Here is a 24,295-nt window from a genome sequence, read left to right on the forward strand (position 1 = left end):
TCCAACTCAGGCGACCAGAGGGGTAGTGATTCTAATCATCAAGAAAAGGAATACAGGAAACAAACATTAAATTGGAGCATAACAGTAGTAAGGCCAAATTCTGGATATTTTAAATCGAAGTTGATTATGGGACATCTAAATGGAGATGCCCATTAACAGGGAAGTCTGGGATTCTTGAACAGTCAGATTTTTTTATTTTTATTTTTTGAGACAGAGTCTTGCCCTGTCGCCCAGGCTGGAGTGCAGTGGCGTGATCTCGGCTCCCTGCAACCTCTGTCTTCCCTGGTTCAAGCGATTCTCCTGTCTCAGCCTCCCAAGTAACTGGGATTACAGGTGTGTGCCACCATGCCCATCTAATTTTTGTAGTTTTGGTAGATATGGGGTTTCATCATGTTGGCCAGACAGATTTTTAACATGTGGAAGGAATGTGCTTTATGAAGATGAGGATTCTTGTTTTCAGACAAATATATGTATCTTCTATTAGAAATGAGTAATTCTTCTGTTCTAGAAATCACTGTCTGGTGATTTTGGATGCATGCTTAAATCCTAGAGGGCCTGATTATCATTGGATTAACTGACTTAATCATTCTAAAAGGTACAGCTATCATACACTTCACCTTCTACTATATTAGTTTGCTCTATTATTTATTTATTTATTTAGAGATGGAGTCTCATTCTGTCGCCCAGGCTGGAGAGCAATGGCACAATCTCAGCTCACTGCAACCTCCGCCTCGTGGGTTCAAGCAATTCTCTTGCCTCAGCCTCCCAAGTAGCTGGGACTACAGGTGCGTGCCACCACACCTAATTTTTTGTATTTTTAATAGAGACGGGGTTTCACCGTGTTAATCAGGATGGTCTTGATCTCCTGACTTCATGATCTACCCGCCTTGGCCTCCCAAAGTGCTGGGATTACAGGCATGAGCCACTGCACCCAGCCAGTTTGCTCAATTTGTATAACCATTAGTACCCTAGAGAGGTAGCTTGGCAAATACAGGCCCTTGTCTGAGTGTGTATCCTGATAATTAGTTACTAACTTACGGCCTTGGCAAAATTATTTAAGTTTCTGGTCCTCATTTTCTCACTATGTAAAAATGAGAACTGTAATAGTACCTGTTTTATTGTGTTGTGAATACTGAGTTAACTCACAGAGCAATGACTGGCACAAAGAAAACACTCAATAAATGTTAGCTATAATTATTGTCCAAGATAATATCAAACTCCATTGTAAAGCATCTCACTTAATTATTGCATAACTTTAGTTTCACATAAGCAAAATCTTACCCATCATGAGCACAGGCATAAATCATTGCAAATTTATAAGCTGCACTGATTTTTTGAAAATATTTTTAACAATGAAGATTTTATATATATGCCACATTAATAACAGTAAACATATTGAGAGATACAAACACAAGAGGAACACAGCTACAAGCGTGATTAAAATGAACATGTGTTGAAAGTATTTAAATCATACCTTGGATTTACATAGTTTTTTTTGTTTTTTTTTGAGACAGGGTCTCACTCTGTGGCACAGGGTCCCACTCTGTCACCCCGGGTAGAATGCAGTGGCATGATCACAGCTCATTGTAACCTTGAACTACTGGATGCCCCCGCCTTTTTATAAAAAGCCCAAAATATTTTGTAAGTTTACATTTTTTTAACATTTGAAAAATTCAATAGCATTTCAAAAAATTTTTCAGCAGCCTTCTAAAGGTAGTTTATCATGCTTAACTTCACACACACACATACACACACGAGCCATGCAAACACACCTTGCCATGGTGAAACACAATTACATTAATTAGATCATAAAAGCCCATTTATATGGAGAAATTTTGCTTTAATGAATAATTATTTCATCAAAAATTTATTGTGTTAAAATTTTTACATAAGGTCCAGAATGTATACAAATTCAAGTTCTAGCTTGTGTCAGAGTACAATCTTTCTATATTCACTTTTACTAATAGAAAGTAGAATGTAGAATTGGGAGGTCGAGGCAGGCAGATCATTTGAGGTCAGGAGTTCGAGACCAGCTTGATCTACATAACGAAACTCCATCTCTACTAAAATACAAAAATTAGCCAGGCGTGGTGGCGGGCACCTGTAGTCCCAGCTACTCGGGAGGCTGAGGCAGGAGAATCGCTTGAACCCAGGAGGCAGAGGTTGCAGTGAGCCGAGATTGCGCCACTGCACTCCAGCCTGTGCAACAGACCAAGACTCCCTCTCAGAAAAAAAAGAAAAAAAAAAGAAAAGAAAAAGAAAGTAGAATGTAGAAATTTAGACGTCATAAAACTTCAAAAACTAAACTGCATTAAAATATACTGGTATCTATTCAGGAGCTTTAACACTGCTATATTTTCAGGTTATTTTGCCAATAACCAAATAACCCATCAGAAATTACAAACTCAAGGTGAAACAGCTGCACTGTTCACATTTCTTAGACTCATCAACATCAAAGTGGACTCTTCCTTAAACTTTAAAAAATGCCAATCCATTTATAGACCAAACATTGAAGCCCGGTGAGGTAAAGTGATTTCCAAAAGTAACACAGTAATGAAGCTATTTCTGAGACCCAAGTTCACAGAAAGTTGGGTAAACTCTTGTGATGCACAATAAAACACAATTTTAAACCTGCACAAATAAAATGTAATTGTCCTAATAGGAAGTGCAAAAAATTTCTAATCATTTTGGAGGTCATTAGTGAAAGTTAAATTTAGGATGGTCTAACATGAGAATAAAGGTATGTTTGGATGAAAATAACTACATTTCTTTTAAAAGCACTTATTCGCATACTTCAAAACTGGATAAGGAAAATGCCTAATTACATAGCTTCCAAGCTTACCTAAAAACCCATTTAGAATTTAAAAAATATACACACCCATGATGGAGAAAAACTATAGCACAATGAAAAATTAGAAATCAAGTTTTTATATTTTCTATGGAGAAAATCTGTGAAACCAATGAATCAATTTGTAGGGAGTTATGAGTAAAAGGGTTACAGACTATGCACATTTAAGAACCACATTTTAAAGGAGCAAAAGATTAAGTCTGGATATTTTTTAAAATCATGGTTTTAAACCTTTGTCAAATTTTAATTTTTATATTCCTACTTTCTAGTTCTTGACACCAACTCAATATTGTTAATATAGTTATCAAGTGGTTCTTAACTTATTCTTCCTTTTATTCAATTCGGAGAAAAGTATAAAAAGTAAGGCTTTAAAAATTTTAAAGGAAACAGATAAGCTTTGTAATATTTTTGTGTGTTTTATAATCTCAGATTAACAAAATTCAAGCAATAGCATACTAATTCCTTTAGCACAAAAACATTTTTTATTTTTTAGAGACAATGTCTTGTTCTGTAGCCCAGGCTGGAGTGCAGTCTGAAACTCTACAATGAATGATGAAAAAATTATACTATTTTCCCTTCCTTCACCTTGAAGTGCATAGCTCACTGCAAACCGAATCCCTGGTCTCAAATGATCCTCCCACCTCAGCCTCTCAAAATGCTGGGATTACAGGCATAAGCCACCATGCCAAAGCTAAAAACATTTTAAAACTGAAATGAAAATTCATAAGCTTCAGATACCCAGTGATATTTATTATACATTGTGGATTAGGCTGAAAGTTAGTATTATAGGTTAGGATAACTAATATTTCTTCTTCTGTTCACAAATGCACTGGTATCCAACAACCACTGGAAAAAAGTATTCAGAGATTAAGATGAAATGGCAAAGTAAAAGAAATAATAAAATGAAACCCTACTCATCAACAGTCATTGAAAATGATGATTAAATAAATGAAAGTGAAATAGGTTTTAATTGACCCTGAAAAGGATTTTGTACAGGACCATTTTTGACTCAAGACTCCCAGTCCTCCATGTCTTCTTCTGTACCTTCTTGCTTACATGACTGCTTGTTTTCTTTACTTTTAATGAAAATTCACTTTCATTGAAGGTGTAGCCCTTCTGGTCCTGGCTCTGTGGAGGGGTTTCAGATTATAACTTCTCAGTTCATGAGGTCCAAGGTTTTGTCTCCAGTTTCCAAGAGGCCATTAAAATAGTAATTCTAGCTTATGAAAGAAGGGTAGATTTCCTTCCTCAGTACTGGTTTAGTTTTTTGATTTGGACTTTTGATCCTTTGTACGTCTTTGAGAATTTCTCTTTCTTGCCAGCTCACCAGTGCATTTAATAAGCTGTTTTAAAATACTTTATCTAGAATTTTTAGGTATTTGCTGAAGGAGGATCATTCAGTTTACCTAACCCACCTTATGGTCAGAAATGGAAACAACTGTTATAAACCCAGACAATGTAAAAGTATAATGTAATTTTAAAAATTGGAGTCCGAGTGAGAAAAACAAGGTGAAGGAAGGGAAAATAGTATAATTTTTTCATCATTCATTGTAGAGTTTCAAGAGATATTATCTAAATTTGAAAGAGAATCACAGATATCATGAAAAATAATACTGTGATTGCCAGAGGAACTAAAACCAAAATTTGTTAATAGTGTTTATCTCTGAGTCCTGAGTAGGGTGAGGGATTTTGGAAGAAGTGTTTTACTTTTTGAAAAGGTGGAAATAAAATTGTTGTTATTCCCAGCTGACATGTTCATCTACATAGAAAATCTGGTGGTATCAACAAAGAAACTACTAGAAGTGACTTTAAAAAGGTACCAGGATATAAAAGATCATAATAAAAATCAGTTACATTTCTCTATACTAGTAATGAACAAAAGAAATTTAAAAACAATATTATTTGCAATAGCATCAAAACTATGATTACTTAGGGATAAATCTGATAAAAATTGTGGAAGATCTGTATACTAACAACTAAAAAACATTACTGAGAGAAATTAAAGAAGACCAGAATAAAAGAAGAGATGTACCTTTTTCATGGGTCAGAAGACTTAATATTATTAACATGTCAGTTCTTACCAGATTATTCTGTAGATTCAACACAATGTTAACCCAAATCATTGATTGTAAAATTCATATGGAAATACAAAAGACTTAGAATATAGAAAACAATCTTTAAAAAGAAAAACAAAAATACTCCCTGATTTCAAAATTATAAATTTACAGTATACAAGGTAGTGTGGTATTGGGGTAAAGATAGACAAACATATCAATAGAACAGAATAGAGAATCCCAAAATAGAACCGCACACATATGGACAACTTATTTTTGACAAAGACAGAAAGGGAATTCAGTGGAGACCAGTAGTCTTTTTAATGAATGGTGCCGGAACAATAGGATACGAAACAATCTGTATGGAAAGTTGTGACTCTTAATCCTTATGTCATGTCTTACACACCATTTAATTCAAAACATCTCATAGACCTAAACTTAGCAAAAATAATAAAACTGTGTTAAGGAAACAGATGAGATAAACTTTGGATTAGGCAAAGACTTTTTAGGTAAAACAAAAAAGGCAGAATAAAAAAAGATATTAACAGATTAGACCATCAAAATTAAAGTCTTTGTTCTTTGAAAGATACCTTCAAGGAAGCAAAAAGGCAAGCCATACACTGGGAGAAATATTTGCAAAATATGTATGTCTGATGAAGGATTTGTGTCCAAAATATATGAACTTTTATAATCCAAGAAGAAGATGACCAAAAAAAAAAAAAAAAAAAAGGAGGGGGTAAAACATGAACAGATATCTCACAAAAGAAGAAATGGGACAGTCAATAACACAGGAAATGCAGCTTAACATTACTAGTCATTAGGGAAATACAAATTAAAACCACAATGAGAGTTGGCAAGGATGTGGAGCAATTAGGACTCTCATACATTTCTGGTAGGAATACAAAATGATAAAGGCACTAGGAAAGCATTTTGGCAATTTCTTAAACATACACTTGGTATATGACCTAGTAATTTCACTCCTAGGTGTATATCAAAGTGAAATGAAAACATCTATCTCCAGGCACACTTATACATAAATTGTGGCAGCATTATTGTGGCAAGAACACTTATATACAATGATGGTAGCATTATTCATAATAACAAATATCTGAAACAAACTCTGGTATATCCATACAATGGAATACTAATCAGCAATAAAAGTAAATGAATTATTGATATACACAACAATATGGGTGAATGTCAGAAACATTCTGCCACAGCGCCCACCCCCCCAAGCAAAATTTAAATATTGTATGTTCCATTTATGTAGCATTCTAGTTAAAGGAATAATATAGTGGCAGCTTATCAAAGTTTTCCTGGGGATCGGGTGAGGTAATTGGTAAGAGAGAGTTGACTACAAAAGCACAAGGAAGCTTTTGATGTTGATAGAAATGTCCAATATCTGATTGCGGTGGTGGTCAAATGACTGCATACTTTGCTAACATTTATCTAATTGTACACTTAATAGGAGTGAATTTATTGTATGTGAATTATATTTTAATAAAGGATTACAAACTCTTTTATATCCCCAAGATGGCACGAAAATACTGATTATCATCAATGTACTATTCCAATACCTTTGTTAGCTGAAAAAATTGGTTAGAAGCAGAAATTAAAAACCACAGTATGTGTTGGAATAGATTTCAAAATCTCATCCTAATAAAGCTGTTCTTGATTATCAGTATTACCTATAGCCTGAAAGTAAATTGGGTGAGAGATATCATAGGTCTGTCGCTTTCTGTGTTCTTCCTTCTGAACTTACTTCAAGTGGATAAATGGATTCCTTATTTAATGCCTCATTTCTTTAGAGAATTTTAATGCATTAATATCCTCCAAGTAGATCCGATGGCCTTTCTGAAACCTTTTATGTGGCCAGATGGGAAGGGATATCCCGGGTCCAGTTTTTCCTCTTACTAAACACTAAAAAAAAAAAAAAAAAAAAAAATCAAGACACCTTTAAAATCCCTTTTTCTCCAGTTTCTTTAAGAGAGGGGTTAACAAAGCCCTGTAACACTCTTAAAGCTCTCCTGCTGCTAAGGGGAGTGCAACAGAGACTGTCACCATAAGGACTGACTCCTGACTGAGAGCTGAGTATTTCTCAAGAGAAATCTGACAATTAAGTGCAGAAGTTGTCCTTGGATTGCACCAAAGATTATCCCAGCTGGGGTTCTGAGAAGGACTCTGGCAGAATATGGCCAAGGGAAGGCCCTTTGTGGCATAGATCAAAAACATCTTGCCCTATGGGCCTGAACACAGTCAGATAACTAGGAAGAGACTGCCTTTTAGATTTATGGAGACCTTCCACAAGAGGCTCTCCAGAGTAAAGTCTTTTTTAAAAATTAATTTTAGAAAGAAACACATTATCAGTATTTCAAAAGAGAAAGCAACTTAGGCAAAATTTAGACTAAAATAAGAAAGAAAATAAGATTATAGGTATATAGAAATCTTTACCAAATTTTTTCATGTAACCTGTTTTCCCTGGTACACTGTGTGGAACTGTCCCAAATTCAAGATTCTCTTGTTTAGACTACAGCTTCAAAAAATATGTTTGTCACCACCAGGCCTGCCCTAAAAGAGCTCCTGAAGGAAGCACTAAACATGGAAAGGAACAACCAGTACCAGCCACTGCAAAAACATGCCAAATTGTAAAGACCATCGAGGCTAGAAAGAAACTGCATCAACTAATGAGCAAAATAACCAGCTAACATCATAATGACAGGATCAAATTCACACATAACAATATTAACCTTAAATGTAAATGGGCTAAATGCTCCAATTAAAAGACACAGACTGGCAAATTGGATAAAGAGTCAAGACCCATCAGTGTGCTGTATTCAGGAAACCCATCTCATGTGCAGAGACACACATAGGCTCAAAACAAAGGGATGGAGGAAGATCTACCAAGCAAATGGAAAACAAAAAAAGGCAGGGGTTGCAATCCTAGTCTCTGATAAAACAGACTTTAAACCAACAAAGATCAAAAGAGATAAAGAAGGCCATTACATAATGGTAAAGGGAACAATTCAACAAGAGCTAAGTATCCTAAATATATATGCACCCAATACAGGAGCACCCAGATTCATAAAGCAAGTCCTTAGAGACCTACAAAGAAACTTAGACTCCCACACAGTAATAATGGGAGACTTTAACACCCCACTGTCAACATTAGACAGATCAATGAGACAGAAAGTTAACAAGGATATCCAGGAATTGAACTCAGCTCTGCATCAAGCAGACCTAATAGACATCTACAGAACTCTCCACCCCAAATCAACAGAATATACATTCTTCTCAGTACCACACATCACTTATTCCAAAATTGACCACATGGTTGGGAGTAAAGCACTCCTCAGCAAATATAAAAGAACAGAAATTATATCAAACTGTCTCTCAGACCACAGTGCAATCAAACTAGAACTCAGGATTGAGAAACTCACTCAAAACTGCTCAACTCCATGGAAACTGAACAACCTGCTCCTGAATGACTACTGGGTACATAACGAAATAAAGGCAGAAATAAAGATGTTCTTTGAAACCAATGAGAACAAAGACACAACATACCAGAATCTCTGGGACACATTCAAAGCAGTGTATAGAGGGAAATTTATAGCACTAAATGCCCACAAGAGAAAGCAGGAAACATCCAAAATTGACACCCTAACATCACAATTAAAAGAACTAGAGAAGCAAGAGCAAACACATTCAAAAGCTAGTAGAAGGCAAGAAGTAACTAAGATCAAAGCAGAACTGAAGGAAATAGAGACACAAAAAACCCTTCAAAAATCAATGAATCCAGGAGCTGGTGTTTTGAAAACATCAACAAAACTGATAGACCGCTAGCAAGACTAATAAAGAAGAAAAGAGAAGAATCAAACAGATGCAATAAAAAATGATAAAGGGGATATCATCACCGATCCCACAGAAATACAAACTACCATCAGAGAATACTATAAACACCTCTACCCAAATAAACTAGAAAATCTAGAAGAAATGGATAAATTCCTGGACACATACACCCTCCTAAGACTAAACCAGGAAGAAGCTGAATCTCTGAAATAGACCAATAACAGGCTCTGAGATTGAGGCAATAATTAATAGCTTACCAACCAAAAAAAGTCCAGGACCAGATGGATTCACAGCCGAATTCTACCAGAGGTACAAGGAGGAGCTGGTACCATTCCTTCTGAAACTCTGCCAATCAATAGAAAAAGAGGGAATCCTCCCTAACTCATTTTATGAGGCCAGCATCATCCTGATACCAAAGCCTGGCAGAGACACAACAAAGAAAGAGAATTTTGGACCAATATCCCTGATGAACATTGATGCAAAAATCCTCAATAAAATACCGGTAAACCGAATCCAGCAGTACATCAAAAAGCTTATCCACCATGATCAAGTGGGCTTCATCCCTGGGATGCAAGGCTGGTTCAACATACGCAAATCAATAAACGTAATCCAGCATATAAACAGAACCAAAGACCAAAACCACATGATCATCTCAATAGATGCAAAAAAGGCCTTTGACAAAATTCAACAGCCCTTCATGCTAAAAATTCTCAATAAATTAGGTATTGATGGGACGTATCTCAAAATAATAAGAGCTATCTATGACAAACCCACAGCCAGTATCATACTGAATGGGCAAAAATTGGAAGCATTCCCTGTGAAAACTGGCACAAGACAGGGATGCCCTCTCTCACCACTCCTATTCAACATAGTGTTGGAAGTTCTGGCCAGGGCAATCGGCCAGGAGAAAGAAATATAGGGTATTCAATTAGGAAAAGAGGAAGTCAAATTGTCCCTGTTTGCAGATGATATGATTGTATATCAGGAAAACCCCATTGTCTCAGCCCAAAATCTCCTTAAGCTGATAGGCAACTTCAGCAAAGTCTCAGGATACAAAATCAATGTGCAAAAATCACAAGCATTCTTATACACCAATAACAGACAAACAGAGAGCCAAATCATGAGTGAACTCCCATTCACAATTGCTTTAAAGAGAATAAAATACCTAGGAATCCAACTTAAGGGGACGTGAAGGACCTCTTCAAGGAGAACTACAACCACTGCTCAACGAAATAAAAGAGGATACAAACAAATGGAAGAACATTCCATGCTCATGGGTAGGAAGACTCAATATCGTGAAAATGGCTATACTGCCCAAGGTCATTTATAGATTCAATGCCATCCCCATCAAGCTACCAATGACTTTCTTCACAGAATTCGAAAAAACTACTTTAAAGTTCATATGGAACCAAAAAAGAGCCTGCATCGCCAAGTCAATCCTAAGCCAAAAGAACAAAGCTGGAGGCATCACGCTACCTGACTTCAAACTATACTACAAGGCTACAGTAACCAAAACAGCATGGTACTGGTACCAAAACAGAGATATAGACCAATGGAACAGAACAGAGCCCTCAGAAATAATGCTGCCTATCTACAACCATCTGATCTTTGACAAACCTGACAAAAACAAGCAATGGGGAAAGGATTCCCTATTTAATAAATGGTGCTGGGAAAACTGGCTAGCCATATGTAGAAAGCTGAAACTGGATCCCTTCCTTACACCTCATACAAAAATTAATTCAAGATGGATTAAAGACTTAAATGTTAGACCTAAAACCATAAAAGCCCTAGAAGAAAACCTAGGCAATACCATTCAGGACATAGGCCTGGGCAAGGACTTCATGTCTAAAACACCAAAAGCAATGGCAACAAAAGCCAAAATTGACAAATGAGATCTAATTAAACTAAAGAGCTTCTGCACAGCAAAAGACACCACCATCAGAGTGAACAGGCAACCTACAGAATGGGAGAAAATTTTTGCAATCTATCCATCTGACAAAGGGCTAATATCCAGAATCTACAATGAACTCCAACAAATTTACAAGAAAAAAACCAACCATCCCATCAAAAAGTGGGCGAAGGATATGAACAGACACTTCTCAAAAGAAGACATTTATGCAGTGAAAAGACACATGAAAAAATGCTCATCATCACTGGCCATCAAAGAAATGCAAATCAAAACCACAATGAGATACCATCTCACATCAGTTAGAATGGCAATCATTAGGAAGTCAGGAAACAACAGGTGCTGGAGAGGACGTGGAGAAATAGGAACACTTTTACACTGTTGGTGGGATTGTAAACTAGTTCAATCATTGTGGAAGTCAGTGTGGCGATTCCTCAGGGATCTAGAACTAGAAATACCATTTGACCCAGCCATCCCATCACTGGGTATATACCCAAAGGATTATAAAACATGCTGCTATAAAGACACATGCACACGTATTTTTATTGCAGTACTATTCACAATAGCAAAGACTTGGAACCAACCCAAATGTCCAACAACAATAGATTGGATTAAGAAAATGTGGCACATATACACCATGGAATACTATGCAGCCATAAAAAATGATGAGTTCATGTCCTTTGTAGGGACATGGATGAAGCTGGAAACCATCATTCTCAGCAAACTATCGCAGGGACAAAAAACCAAACACTGCATGTTCTCACTCATAGGTGGGAATTGAACAATGAGAACACATGGACACAGGAAGGGGAACATCACACTCCGGGGACTGTTGTGGGGTGGGGGGAGGGGGAAGGGATAGCATTAGGAGATATACCTAATGTTAAATGACGAGTTAATGGGTGCAGCACACCAACATGGCACATGTATTCATATGTAACAAACCTGCACGTTGTGTACATGTACCCTAAAACTTAAAGTATAATAAAAAAAAGTAAAAAAATAAAAATAAAAAAATTACGTTTCTAAGATGCAAAAGGGTTGAGTGTAGGATTAGAGACAAGAGGCAGGCAGTTCAACATAGCAGTTAAGAGGGCAGACTCTGTAGTCAGAGTCTGTTAGTCTGGTTCAAGTCCCAACTTCAGCAAAAATGAGGTGTGTTGTCTAGCAAAAATTATTTAATCTGTTTCCTTATAGGGGATAATAATGGTAATCTACATATAGAATTGCTACAGGATTAAGCAAAATAATACATACAAACTGAGAACAGTACCTAGCACATAGAAAATGTTTGTATTAATTAGGATTAACTGTGAGACAGAAAACAAGATTGATGTTTCTTTTTCATGTAAACATAATGCAAAGCAGTATAGTAGCCTCACACTCATTAGGGTCTTAGTCTCCTACTCTGTTGCTCCATGTGCGTGGCTTGGTGGCATCCTTCTTCTAAACAATGGGATGGAGAAGGGGATGAAAATGAGAGGGTGAAAGGGTGAAGGACTTAAGTAAGCTGCCTCAAATTTTTTTTGAAGTGGCCCCGTGAACACTTAGTTGACGAGAGCTTAGTCATAAGACTCCATATAACTTTAAGGGAAACCAGGAAAGGAAGTCTTCAGGCTCAGCCCAAAACACGAATAATTCTGTTTTCATAAAAGAAGGAGAGCAGGTAATAATCTGTCAGAATGCTTCATAAATGTTGGTAATTATTGTTATTCTGTTACTTATATGGCTCCTAGATCAGTCTCCTGATCTGATAGTTCTTTACTCATGGGACTTCTTTTGTATGTGCCTCTCTACTCGAATCTGTCACTGAAATTTGCGTATTTATAAAACTGCTTATTAAAAAAAAGTCTTATCTTTTCCCCGTTCTAATGTTCTGCTCAGAGTAAGTCCAATACTGTCCTTTTCTTACATTTATACCTATACTCATAATCTTGATATATTATTTTCTAATTTATCTTATGCCTTTCTTCTTCAACTAGTCTGTTATGCACTGAATTGTGTCCCCTCCAAATTCATGTTGAAGTCCTAACCAGTAGTGCCTCAGATTGTATTTGGAGATAGCATATTTAAAGAAATAATTTAGTTAAAATGAGGTCATTAGGGTGAGCCCTAATCCAATATGACTGATGTTCTTCTAAGAAGATGAGATAGAACACAGACACACGGAGGAAAGACCATGTGGAGATACAGGGAGAAGATGGACATCTACAAGCCAGTGAGAAAGGCCTCAGAAGAGACCATCTCTTGGTGTCAAGCAGTGACACCTTGATCTCAGATTTCTAGTCTCTTGAAGTGTAAGAAAAATTTCTGTTCTTTAAGCACTCAGTCTGTAGTGTTTTGTTATGGCAACTCAAGCAAAATTTTTCAGTCTGTGAGTTTATTTAGTGTTATCAAAGTCCCAACAAGAAACAGATGATACACTAGAAAGAGGGCAATTTGATGAGAATTTAAGTACAAAGGGCCTATTTACCAAGATGTGGGTGTAGAGAAACTGAAAGAATGGTGCAGCAACCTAGAGAGCAGTGGAACTGTTACTACTCATAAGCCTAAAGAGGGGAAAGAGCCTTTATCAGAATTCTTAAGTCAATGGATACGGCTATCTTGAAGCAACTTTGCAAGGTAGGAGACAGGGTAATAAATAACCTGACTTTACTCTCCTCTCTCCACGTCTCCAATCTCCTGCCAGTGCTGCCCACTGATGGAAACCAACTGGCAGCCAGAAAGCAATGATGTGGTCAGAATGCATGAAGGTCAGCTTTCTAGAAAGGCGGGTAAAAAAAGAGTCAAGAGTGAATATGGAGACACAAATAGAACATAATCTGGCACAACAAGGAACTTAGACTTTAAGTTCTTTTGTATCTTTCACTCTTCCTTGTTCCTTATCCCCACGTGTCCATAATAACTAGTATAGCAGAGATAGCCGGTCCTCAATAAGTATTAGAAAATTGACCATGCTTGACATTTTCAAGTACTGTAAACATTTCCTCCACTGTATTTTTTAGAATATATCCTCTCTCACTCTTCCTAATTAGAGCCTTAACCCAAGTCTTAACCATATTTTACCTCTAGGACTAGTGCTTCCCTGTTTCTTTTGGCTCATTCTATGCAAACGAAAAAACAAACAAAAACCAATCAACCCATGAGACCACAATACTTAAAAAAAAAAAAGATCACAGTAATCATCTCAGTAGATTATGATAATGTTTCTTCCTTTTCTCACCTTTACATTGCTTCATTATAGTTGACATGAGATTAAGATTGTTTGTGGATATTCGAGGAACGTTCCGTCAACTTCCTTTCCAAAAGTTATTACAACTTCCAGCCTGTCTTACCTGTTTCTGGCAGGTAAGCATTGTATCTTTTGAAGTCTACAATAAACTTTCAGAATTTTGTTTCTTTTCCAAAGATGATTGTCAAATACAGAGGTATGGCTTTTTCAAGAGATGCTAACAACTTATGTTTTAATTGTACAACTAAGTTAACTTAAAAACAGTCTTATAGAAATTACTCTTATAATAGATACTTCCTTAATCTAGAACTTCCACCTAGATTAAGCTCCAGTGTAGATCCACTTATTATACATCATTCAGTTCTGCCACCTCTGCAGCTGGTTCCTTAGACGCTGATGGTTTCTGGCTTTTCCAGAAAGTCAGTGCTTTGTATTTCATTGTAGGGTCATTGAGTCAGTACTGCCTCAAAAGAAAATGATATGGATATTTTATGCAATTTTACTTATTTCATTTAAGGAGGAATTTAATCTTAAACTTATCCACTTTCAAAATGGGCATGTTTAACCCTATAAAAAATCTTTGTCATAGTTTTCTATAATCTTATTCACTTAACATTTCTTGTCTATTATCAATCTTCAAACAAATTAGTGTTTTTTCCTTTAAAGGTTGTTATTTCTGGGTGAAAAATGATGTAACATTTAACAAGTAGTCTATAACTACTGTGTCACACATTTGAAGTTACAAGTAAGATAACCCTATAAAGCAAATCCAACTGTCTTTATTTTTTCATAATGAAGTATATCAATTTTTAATGAAGGTTGTAGTGCCAAATTAGGGTACTGAGTTCAAGTACACTTAGGTAATCACCCTTTTATTAGTTTTTTCTGATCTTTGTGAAACTAGCACAAAGTTCACTATAATGATCTCAGTGGATCTATTAACTAATCCCTCCCTTTATAGGAAGAAGGAAAAAAAAGCCTAAGAAACAAATTGTTTTAAATTCACTTTTGCCACTATTATTTCAGGGCCATTTTATCCATCAATCACTATGCTTAGGATTTATGCGGTTCTCAAGGTCTTTTGAAAATGTTGGGGATCTAAAAAAAAAAAGGTGACTTCAAAATATGAAAAGTTGCAAATAAAAACTATGTAATTAATGTCTACAAAACATACCATTGTCATTTTTAAACTCAATTTTTAGTCATGTACATTTTATGTGATGTGGATGTATTTTAATGTGTTTAACATTATATGTGGTTGGAAGTCTTCAAACCAAGTCTTTAAAATGGCCTTAATCTTTAAATTTTTTCTTGAGACAGGGTCTTACTCTGTTACCGGGACCGGAGTGCAGTGGTGTGACCATGGCTCTGCATCCTTGAACTCCTGAGCTCAAGTAATCCTCCTGCCTCAGCCTTCCAAGTAGCTGGGACTAGACATGCACCACCATGCCTAGCTAATTTATTTTTTTATTTTTTTGTAGAGACAGGGTCTCTTTCTTGCCCAGGCTTGGCCTCCCAAAGTGCTGAGACTAAAAGTGTAAGGCATGGCACCTGGCCCTTAATCTCTTTCATGAGAGACAGTAGTACCACATAACATTTCAAACAGTACTTGCGGGCAAGTGTTTTAAACACCCCACTGTAAAATGCATATTTTTCTGTTCCCTGCCCTCAAAACAAAAATGTTAGTAAGCTAAAAAAATTTTTGGAAAAATATTGCATGCATATAAATTCTCTTTCAAAACAAACAAGGCGTCAAGAGGAAAATACATGTAATGTCAATCAGTAATCTTTATTTTTCTTCATTAGCGGTTGTGTCATACTGCTTAAAAAATTTTTTAAGGATGAAAAAAGTTCAGTCATATGCTGTAACAATTGATATACATATTCAAAAACAATTTAAATGAAGGTTTTATATATTATTGTGATATCAGTATGTGGGGCAGGTGAGATATATGATATGTTCCAGTGAGAAGATACTATTAGTATACTTCCAATAGGGAGAATGGCCCAACAGAACTTGGGAGATGTTTTCTCCAGACTACATATTACATTACAAGAAAAAAAAAAAGGTAGAGGAAGGGAGGAAGGGAAGGGGAGGGAGGAAATGGAGAGGGAGAGGGAGAGGAAGAGAGAGAGGCAGAGGGAGAGGGAAAGGTGGGGAGAGAGGGAGGGGGCAGAGAGAGAGGGAGGGGGAGAGAGAGAGAGAGAAAAAAATTTGGCAGTTAAAGAATTTGGATCAAATGAAATCATTTTTTATATATAATTGACAATAATTGAGAAAATACTTTTCAGCACATATTATTGACATGAATTGCTGATTCATTTATAAGAATTAATCTTTAACAGTTAAAGTTCATTGTCTTGTAAAAATCTACTTGGGGTTCACAAAGGTCTTAAAAAACACTGGTAGAAATATTTATTAACATTATGAAGGTACTTACTCCATCAAAAATTTTTCTTAATTTCACTGAAGTACTATATAAACACATATATTTAGTATTTTGAATCAATTCACCCGGTATTCCATCTCTTAAAATCCATTAAAATCAGAATTTTAGAATTGAGATCATTCAGGTCTTTTTATCCTTGACTTACAAACTTAGTTTTCTTCTACCTCCAAAAGGCTTGAGTCTGAAGTGTTACCTATGGAGCTTATTTGACTTTCTAAACCTAGTCACAGAGTTAGCACCAAAATCTCCCAAACACTCTTAAGTGTTACCTTAGAAGACGGCTGTATGATCGCCACCATGTTTAAGATACTTGATTCCAATAGAAAAAAAATTTTCTGTATTCATCTAGAGTTCACTTTAAGCCCTCAAAAGAAATTCCTTGTTTCTAGATGCATTCAGAATTATAAAGTAGCAGAACTCATTTTTTGGAGCGGAAAATCAATGCTATCTATTGTATGTCACACTTACATATTTGAAAATTTGCCAAGAATTTTACTATTTATCCTTTCTCCGCAGGGTTGAACAAAAATATTATGGAAAACATGGGCTAATTAGTAGATAATAGAGTAATAAAAATTATATTAATGATTTATAGGGTTTGGGGGCAGGTATTACTGGCATATAATACATATATAATGCATATTAATTATAATTTTGAAAAATGTAAACACCTGCATAAAACAAGTTCTAGACTAGAACTCTATAGTAGAACTTCTGAGATAATACAAGTGTTCTGTATTTGCACTGTCCAACTTAGCAGGCAGTAGCCACATGTGGCTATTGAACACTTAAAATGTAGCTAATGTGACTGTGGAACTGACTTTTAATTAATAGTTAGATTTTAATAGCTACATGTCATTAGTGCAGCTGAGACAGTGCAGAACATTTTCACCATCATACCATGTTCCCTCATAATCCTTTCCATTAAAATCCCAACCTACTGCCTCTGCCATAAGAAGATACTAAACATAGATTACTTTTTCCTGTTCTTAAATTTTATATAAATGGATTCATATGCTATGTACTCTGTGTCTGGCTTCTTTTGCTAAATGCAATGTTTTCGAGATTTATCCGTGTTGTATCAGCAGTCCTTTCCTTTGACTTACTCAATAGTACTCCATCGTATGACTGTATCACAATTTGTTTTACTCTTTTACTTTTTTAAGACAAGGTCTTGCTCTCACCCAGGCTGAAGTACAGTGCTGTGATCACGGCTCACTGCAACCTTGAACTCCTGGATTCATGCAATTCTCTTGCCTCAGCCTCCCAAGTAGCTGGGACTCCAGGCATGTGCCAACATGCTCAGCTAAGTTTTAATTTTTTTTTGTAAAGACAGAGTCTCACTATGTTGCTCAGGCTGGTCTCAAACTCCTAGCCTCAAATGATCCTCATGGCTTGGCCTCCCAGAGTGCTGGGATTACAGGTGTTAGTCATTGTGCTGGGCCCACAATTTGTCTTCCCATCTTCCTACTGATATACATTTGAATTGTTTCCAGACTATTTTTTTTTTTTTTTTTTTGAGACGGAGTTTTGCTCTTGTTGCCTAGGCTGGAGTGCAATGGCGCGATCTCGGCCCACCGCAACCTCTGCCTCCGAGGTTCAAGCAATTCTCCTGCCTCAGCTTCTCAAGTAGCTGGGATTATAGGTATGCGCCACCACATCTGGCTAATTTTGTATTTTTAGTAGAGATGGGGTTTCTCCATGTTGGTCAGGCTGGTCTCGAACTCCCAACCTCAGGTGATCCACCCGCCTCGGCCTCCCAAAGTGTTGAGATTAAAAGCGTGAGCCACCACGCCCGGCCCCAGACTTTTTTTTTTAAAGCTGCATGTGTACATCAAAAGGTAATTTGGTGTTAAGCAAAGGTAGTCAACTTATGATTCTATTATCATCTTTCTGTGCTGGAGTAAAAATGTAATTCCAAGACGCACACATGCACACAAACGTGTGTACAGATAGCCACACACACTCTTCAGAACTGCTGAGTAATTGGCTGGTTTGTATTACTTAAAGAAAACACAGAAAGACAAATCTACCAGAAAAAATTATTGCACTGTTTTCAAAACCAAAACATACTTTAGGTGGGGATAGGTAGGCTTGAGGGTGCTCCAGAGAATGGTGGCAAATTATGTTCAGTTTTGAATTACCTTGGCCCCTATCACTCTCTATCATTTTAAAATAATTATCACATATCCACAGAATTTCAGATCTAGTAAAGGGAATTAGTAATCGAGTAATAAAATTATCCAGTATTCCACGTAAGTGCTCAATAAATACTGGTACAAACGAAACCATTCATTTTATATAAGAGAACCCAAGACTCTACATCTCTCTTTCAATTGAAGAAAATAGGATATAATCAAATGAAAAAATTTAAAACAAGTGTGATTTCTCTCATAAAAAGATTCACCACAAATTCAACAATAAGGTGCCACAGCATACATTACTTTTCAAAACTCTCATACTATTTTTCAGAAGCAAGCCTATCACATAGCAGTATTTTATCTTTTCATATGCATCCTTTCTTTTTTAAAGTATAATAATGAAATAACTTATTAGTCCTTGAATATGGAGTGGATATGAATAGGCAAAAACACTCTAATAGATAATACAGAAATGTACCACTGTGTTAAAGTAACTTAGGAAATACATAATCTATATATATCATCAGGGCTTCAGATTTTTCTTCAAGTAGTTCAGATACAAATGTGTTATTCCATGTCTCTTCCAATCATTTTGATTGGAGAGAAAAAAAAAATCCAAGTTAAAACACAACATCCTAAATTAATAGATAATGTTGAACATTTTACATTCAGGAACTATGTCTGCCCCATTTTAGCTTGGTTACGTACCTTTTTTTATTGATCACACAGTGTGTTTTGCACTATAACAGGTGATAACTGTTAGAGTGGTCCAATACTGGGTCTTTTCTGTGACTTCTTAGCAAATAATTTATTTCTGAAACATACATGCAACATATGTGAAGATGCATCTATGCAGCTTTAAAAAATGGCTAAAAAAAATCCTACAAGCAATGACTATGGGTTAAAAGGTTTCTGGGTTCTTTTGTAACTAATTACAGTATTAAACAATACATGCATATAAAATCCGTATTTTCGATTCTATAGCTTGAACTGGTATCTTGGTTATTTGATTCAGTGTGGTGGTGTATTCGTACCTTTTCACACTGCTATAAAGAACTGCCTGAGACTGGGTAATTTATGAAGAAAAGAGGTTTAACTGACTCACAGTTCTGCAGGCTTAACAGGAAGCATGACTGGGAGGCCTCAGGGAAACTTACCATTATGGCGGAAGGCAAAGGGTACAAGGACTTTCTTCACATTGTGGCAGGTGAGAGAGGGGTAGTGGTAAATATTTTTAAACAAGCAGATCTCGTGAGAACTCACTCCTGAAACAGCACTAGTGGGATGCTGCTAAAACATCAGAAACTGCTTCCAGGATCCAATCATCTCCCACAGGGCCCCTCCTGCAACACTTGCGGATTACGATTTGACATGAGAGTTGGGTGGGGACACGAAGCCAAACCCTATCAGGCAGTAACACTGAACATTTCAAATATTAATCTCAGTATGGTTAGAATTGTATCATCATCAAGTATCCTAAAACATGGGAAAATATTCTAAATTCTAAATTTTCAAGAATTAACTTCAGGAAATTTATCTATTCCTAACTCTGGAAAAGACCGTATCTGTAAGGCAAAAAAAAAAAAAAAATTTAAGCAGCTTAAAACTGATTCCATAATGTCCTAGCACAAGGGTTGCACTTATTTTTTAATAGTCCCTCGAAGTACCTATTTATACTCTTGAGATACAGTTTTGCACAAGCTTCACTATGTGGTTTTCTTGCCTGCAGATTAAGAGCAGTAAATTAAAAGGGCGGGGAGGATAATAGAACTATGTTCACTGACAGGAATAAAAAGCAACAGCTGACAATGAAAGACTGGACAGGCAAACTATAACAGACAATGGAATTTAAAAAACAAAGCTATTCAGAGAGCTGTGTAGTGTGAGCATACAGCCCTACACACCATTATAGGAATGAGGACTTTATCAGTAAATATAATAAAGTGAATATTCATAATGACTACCAGTTTTCATAAAGCTGGAATGTATACCTCATTTCCCATCTGTATGTCAAATGGGACCCACATTGGTCACCACACAATCATTTGTCTGACTAGAAGCCCTTACTACCACAGTGGGTCAGGAAACCTTTTAGCTTTAGCACTAGGCTCACCACTGTTCACTACTGCAACACATTATTATTGTAAGAACATCTCTAAGTCATGAGATTATCAAAGGCAACAATATTACTTTTAAAAACGTACCCAAAGTAGCTGTTTCCTAAAACACGGTAACCTTGTATTCTGTGGCACGCAGCCATAAACTAAAACCACCGACTTTTAGGACTCTCGGCCTGTTTTTCCTCAAATGCGACTATTACCTAACACTGGTGGTGTTGGGATTACATGAGATAATGTATGTAAAACACTTAGCACCAGTTCTGGGACACAGAATGAGCTCAGTATTATTTTAGCGCTGGTGAACTCACGCCGGCCCAAATCCCTTATTTGCAGGTGCAAAAATTAAGCTTCAAGAGGAGAACTGACTTCCTAAGGCTCTACTTCTACTGTCATTGTCTTGGATAAGCAGCTTAGTGGCAAATGTTGGGAGATTTTGGGTATTGGCAGGGCCTGGGGGCATGTGCCTGCTGGACTCGAGTCTGCAGAGAATTGGAGTCTGTTTGAACCATGAGGCATTACAGGCTGTGCCTTATCAACGGGTGTTTGAGATGGCAGGTTGTGTTAACAACATTCAACACAGACGGAAGCCATTCGTCTATCTCAATTCAGCCACAAACAGCAAGACCCTCAGCTACAGTAGGCTGAGTAACTGGGGATGAGGGCACGGCAGGTAACAGGATCCGGGCTTGAGCTCAAGTCCCCGTTCGGTCTTTAAAGAGTGATGAGCGCTTAAGGGCTGAAACTAACAGAACTAGAAACTAACAGGATGGTAGCGCAGGCAGGTCTAAGTTACCCCGCCCCTCTACGCCTTCCGTCGAGGGGAACCGCCAAATGCGTTTTCTCAGCCTCCGGGCACGGCAATTTCTTGCTCTCTACAGGCACTTACTCCCAGCCCTGTAGACAGGGAGTGATGACCTCGCCTTTTCGTTCTGGAGTGAGGGCCGGACACGCCTGGACCTCACCTCTCCGCGCCACGCTGCGGCGGGACCGCGGGAGGCCGACTCGCGCCCACGCACAACCCACGCTCGCCTTCTCTAAGATGGCGGCAGAGGCAGCTCGCTCACGCCCCGCCGCCCGCGCTCCTCCAAGTCGTGCCCTCAGGAGGTGGGAGCGGGTCAGAGCGCGGAAAGCAGGAGGGCGAGAGTGACGCGGACCCTCCAGTCTAGCGCAGGCCGCGGAGCCCTGAAGCGTTCAGGAAAAGGAAAAGCCAGGAGGCGGACGCTACCAGGAACACCGCCGCCGCCTCAGAAACTAAAAAGCGGCGGCGCATCCGGGCCCCTCTGCCCGCCACGCCCCGGAAGTAACGTATCGGGGAGGGGCGGGGGCTGCTCTTCAAAGTGGATTCTTCCTCGCCATAGCTCGTCTCTCCACAAAGTGCCTGGAATCACCTTCGCCACCCCCTCCCCCGGGTTAGCCGTTACTCCCTCGTGGCTCCGGGACGTCTCTGTACAAAGCTGGCTGCTGGGACAGGCAGCCCTCGTTTCACAGATAGTACCCCTCGCACCACGACTCTAAATTCTCCTGGGCTTCGCCAGCGCGTGTAGTAACGTCCCTCCGAGAGGACTCTTGGTGACCTCAGCCCCAGCCAAGCATAGGCGCACCTCTTCAGAGTCCTGCGGTGGAATCCCGGCCTCGTGCCCCGTCACCCCGCCACCCCACCCGGGTTTGGGGGCCGTCAGTCACAGCGCTGCGCCCTCCCCTTCCGGCGGCTTGGCCCGGCCCGCCTCCTCCCCTCTTCCCTCCCCCACCCCTCCCCGTGCGAGTGTCTCCCTCTCCCTCTCGCTCTCTCTCTCTCTCCCTCTCTCTCTCTTTTGTGAGTTATAGCAACCGTTGCCTTGTGAATCAAGCGCCATAGTCACCGTAGTCCTGGCGACTGTTACCCATCAACAACAACTACTCCTCTCCTCCTCCTCCTCCTCTTCCTCCTCCTCCTCCCCACCACCACCATCTCCATCACCCACCAACAACACCACAATAATCCACAGCCAAGGTGAATATTCTTCGGTCTCTACATGTGTGTGGGAGCGTGTGGCTGCGTGTGAACGCGTGTGTCCGTGCGTGTGTGTGTTCGTGTGTGCGAGCCGAGTGTGGCTGTGCTGGGGTCTCACTCCTGACACGGGGGCTGCCGCTGCGGCGCCGCCGCCGAGGGGCTCTGTTCCCCGGGCTTGTTTACAATGGACCCTGCGCGCCGCGGCTGGGTCGGGGGTGTGGGCGCCGCGCTGCCCGCCGGCCCCGGCCCTGCGCCGGCCGCACTTCAGGGATGGAGCGGGAGCTTGGGGGGCTGCGAGCCGAGCGGGAGAGGGAGCCACAGTTTTCCGATGCGGATGCTGGATCTTTCCCTTAGGTCTGGTCTGAGGAGGAGGGTCAGGTGAAGAGATAAGAATTTGTTCTTTCTTTAATTTTCTTCTTTTCCAACGCTGCTGTTTCCTGCTTCTTTCAAAGCCGAAATAGACAACAATGTGCGGGGGGTGACCCAAGAGGTGGTGTTTTGTTGTTGTTGTTGTTCACTTGTGGGCCTTGTTATGGGTTTTGTTATTTTTATCCTCATACGTTGGTGAACTTTTCCTACCGCCCATTCCCTTCATTTTTTGCCCCTCTTTGCCTGGTGCTGAATGGGCTGCTCTTCTTTCACCATCATCAGCTTCACGGTTTTCTTTTTTCTTTTTAAAACTGTATTTTCTTTGTGCGGCAAACAGTCTTAATATCCATTCAGCACTCTTCCCTCCCCCTCTTTCTCCCCCCCCACACCCCTTGCACACACATTGAAACCTGGGGCCTCTTCGTTGGGCTCTCTTTGCTGTACTAGGAAAGATGTTTTTCTTTTTTAAAGTCTGTCTCCTCTCTCTTCTTTGGTGTGTGTGTGTGTGCGCTTGTGATTTAAACCGGATGCAGGGCATCTGTGATACTTGGGTTAGTAGTTATTGACAGTGCTTTATCCTTCATGTGGAGGTGGGAGGGGTAGTAGTGAGGTTCCGTTTCACTTTGATGATCCTCCTTCCCCGCAGTAGAGTGTTAACAATTTTCATTGTGATTATGAGACTTTGTGATGAACAGGGAAGGGACACAAGGAAGCTTTGTGAGAACTCAGTTCACAGTGTTATTTGTGACAGTTATGGTACTTTAAGAGTTTTTTTTTTTATCTTCTCATTTTCCTTTGAGAGTTGAAATTGAAGTCAAGTTCATAAAGAATGTATGAAGCTTCTCAACTTGAAACGTGTGTATATTTCACTTTCTTTCTGGTTAAGATCTAGGCATGTGTGTACTTAACATATTCTTTTTATTTACTTTTTGATTTTCTTTGGACAGTGACTTGAACCTGCTCAGGAGAGAGAACTTTTTCCTTTTTAAGTATTTCTTTTAAAAATTATTTTTCTCTGTAGATTTGAATACTTATTAGTCCTTATATAGTAGGTTCTTGGTTAGCGTTAACCCAATTTTACAGATCCCCTAAATTTGTTCATTTTTTTCAGCTTGACTTTTAGTTAATAGATTTATTAGTTAATAGATTTATCAGTAGAGTTTTGATAATGAATGTGTGCTAAAACAAATATAATGTACTATTGTAGTTGCACATATTGAAGTTTTTAATTTACAGTTTTAAAATGCTTATTCAAATAGTCTTCTTTCTAACAGCAAACATATATTGATTTAACTGACACAGCAGCTTGTGAATAATGTGACAGTACTAATTATTCTTG

At 38.4% G+C, this 24,295-nt stretch overlaps 1 protein-coding gene and 1 long non-coding RNA gene across 10 annotated transcripts in view; one reads left to right on the plus strand and one right to left on the minus strand.

The window, feature by feature from the left end:
• Nucleotides 1-1,250: 1,250 nt before the first annotated feature.
• Nucleotides 1,251-22,047, minus strand: LOC129043855 (uncharacterized). The gene is made up of 4 exons (XR_008504554.2): nucleotides 21,560-22,047; nucleotides 19,186-19,291; nucleotides 13,878-14,346; nucleotides 1,251-6,822 (listed from the first exon to the last, which is right to left on the minus strand). It is a non-coding gene; the product is annotated as an uncharacterized LOC129043855 (long non-coding RNA).
• A 172-nt stretch (nucleotides 22,048-22,219) lies between these two features.
• The window catches only part of RFX3 (regulatory factor X3), a 321,175-nt gene continuing 319,099 nt past the window's right edge, over nucleotides 22,220-24,295 (plus strand). For 5 of the 9 annotated variants that reach the window (XM_063649557.1, XM_063649554.1, XM_054500970.2 and 2 more), the window contains exon 1: nucleotides 22,344-22,587. Coding sequence is in view for 1 of the 9 variants with exons in the window: in XM_054500972.2 (XP_054356947.1) it covers nucleotides 23,790-23,811 (22 nt within the window). In the remaining 8 variants the exon portion in view is untranslated. Of the gene's footprint in view, nucleotides 22,588-23,756; nucleotides 23,812-24,295 lie in introns of those variants that run through there. The other 4 variants (XM_063649556.1, XM_063649555.1, XM_054500971.2 and 1 more) reach the window with 4 other exon arrangements.

Source organism: Pongo pygmaeus, chromosome 13, assembly GCF_028885625.2.
Source record: "Pongo pygmaeus isolate AG05252 chromosome 13, NHGRI_mPonPyg2-v2.0_pri, whole genome shotgun sequence".
Taxonomy (NCBI): Eukaryota; Metazoa; Chordata; class Mammalia; order Primates; family Hominidae; genus Pongo; species Pongo pygmaeus.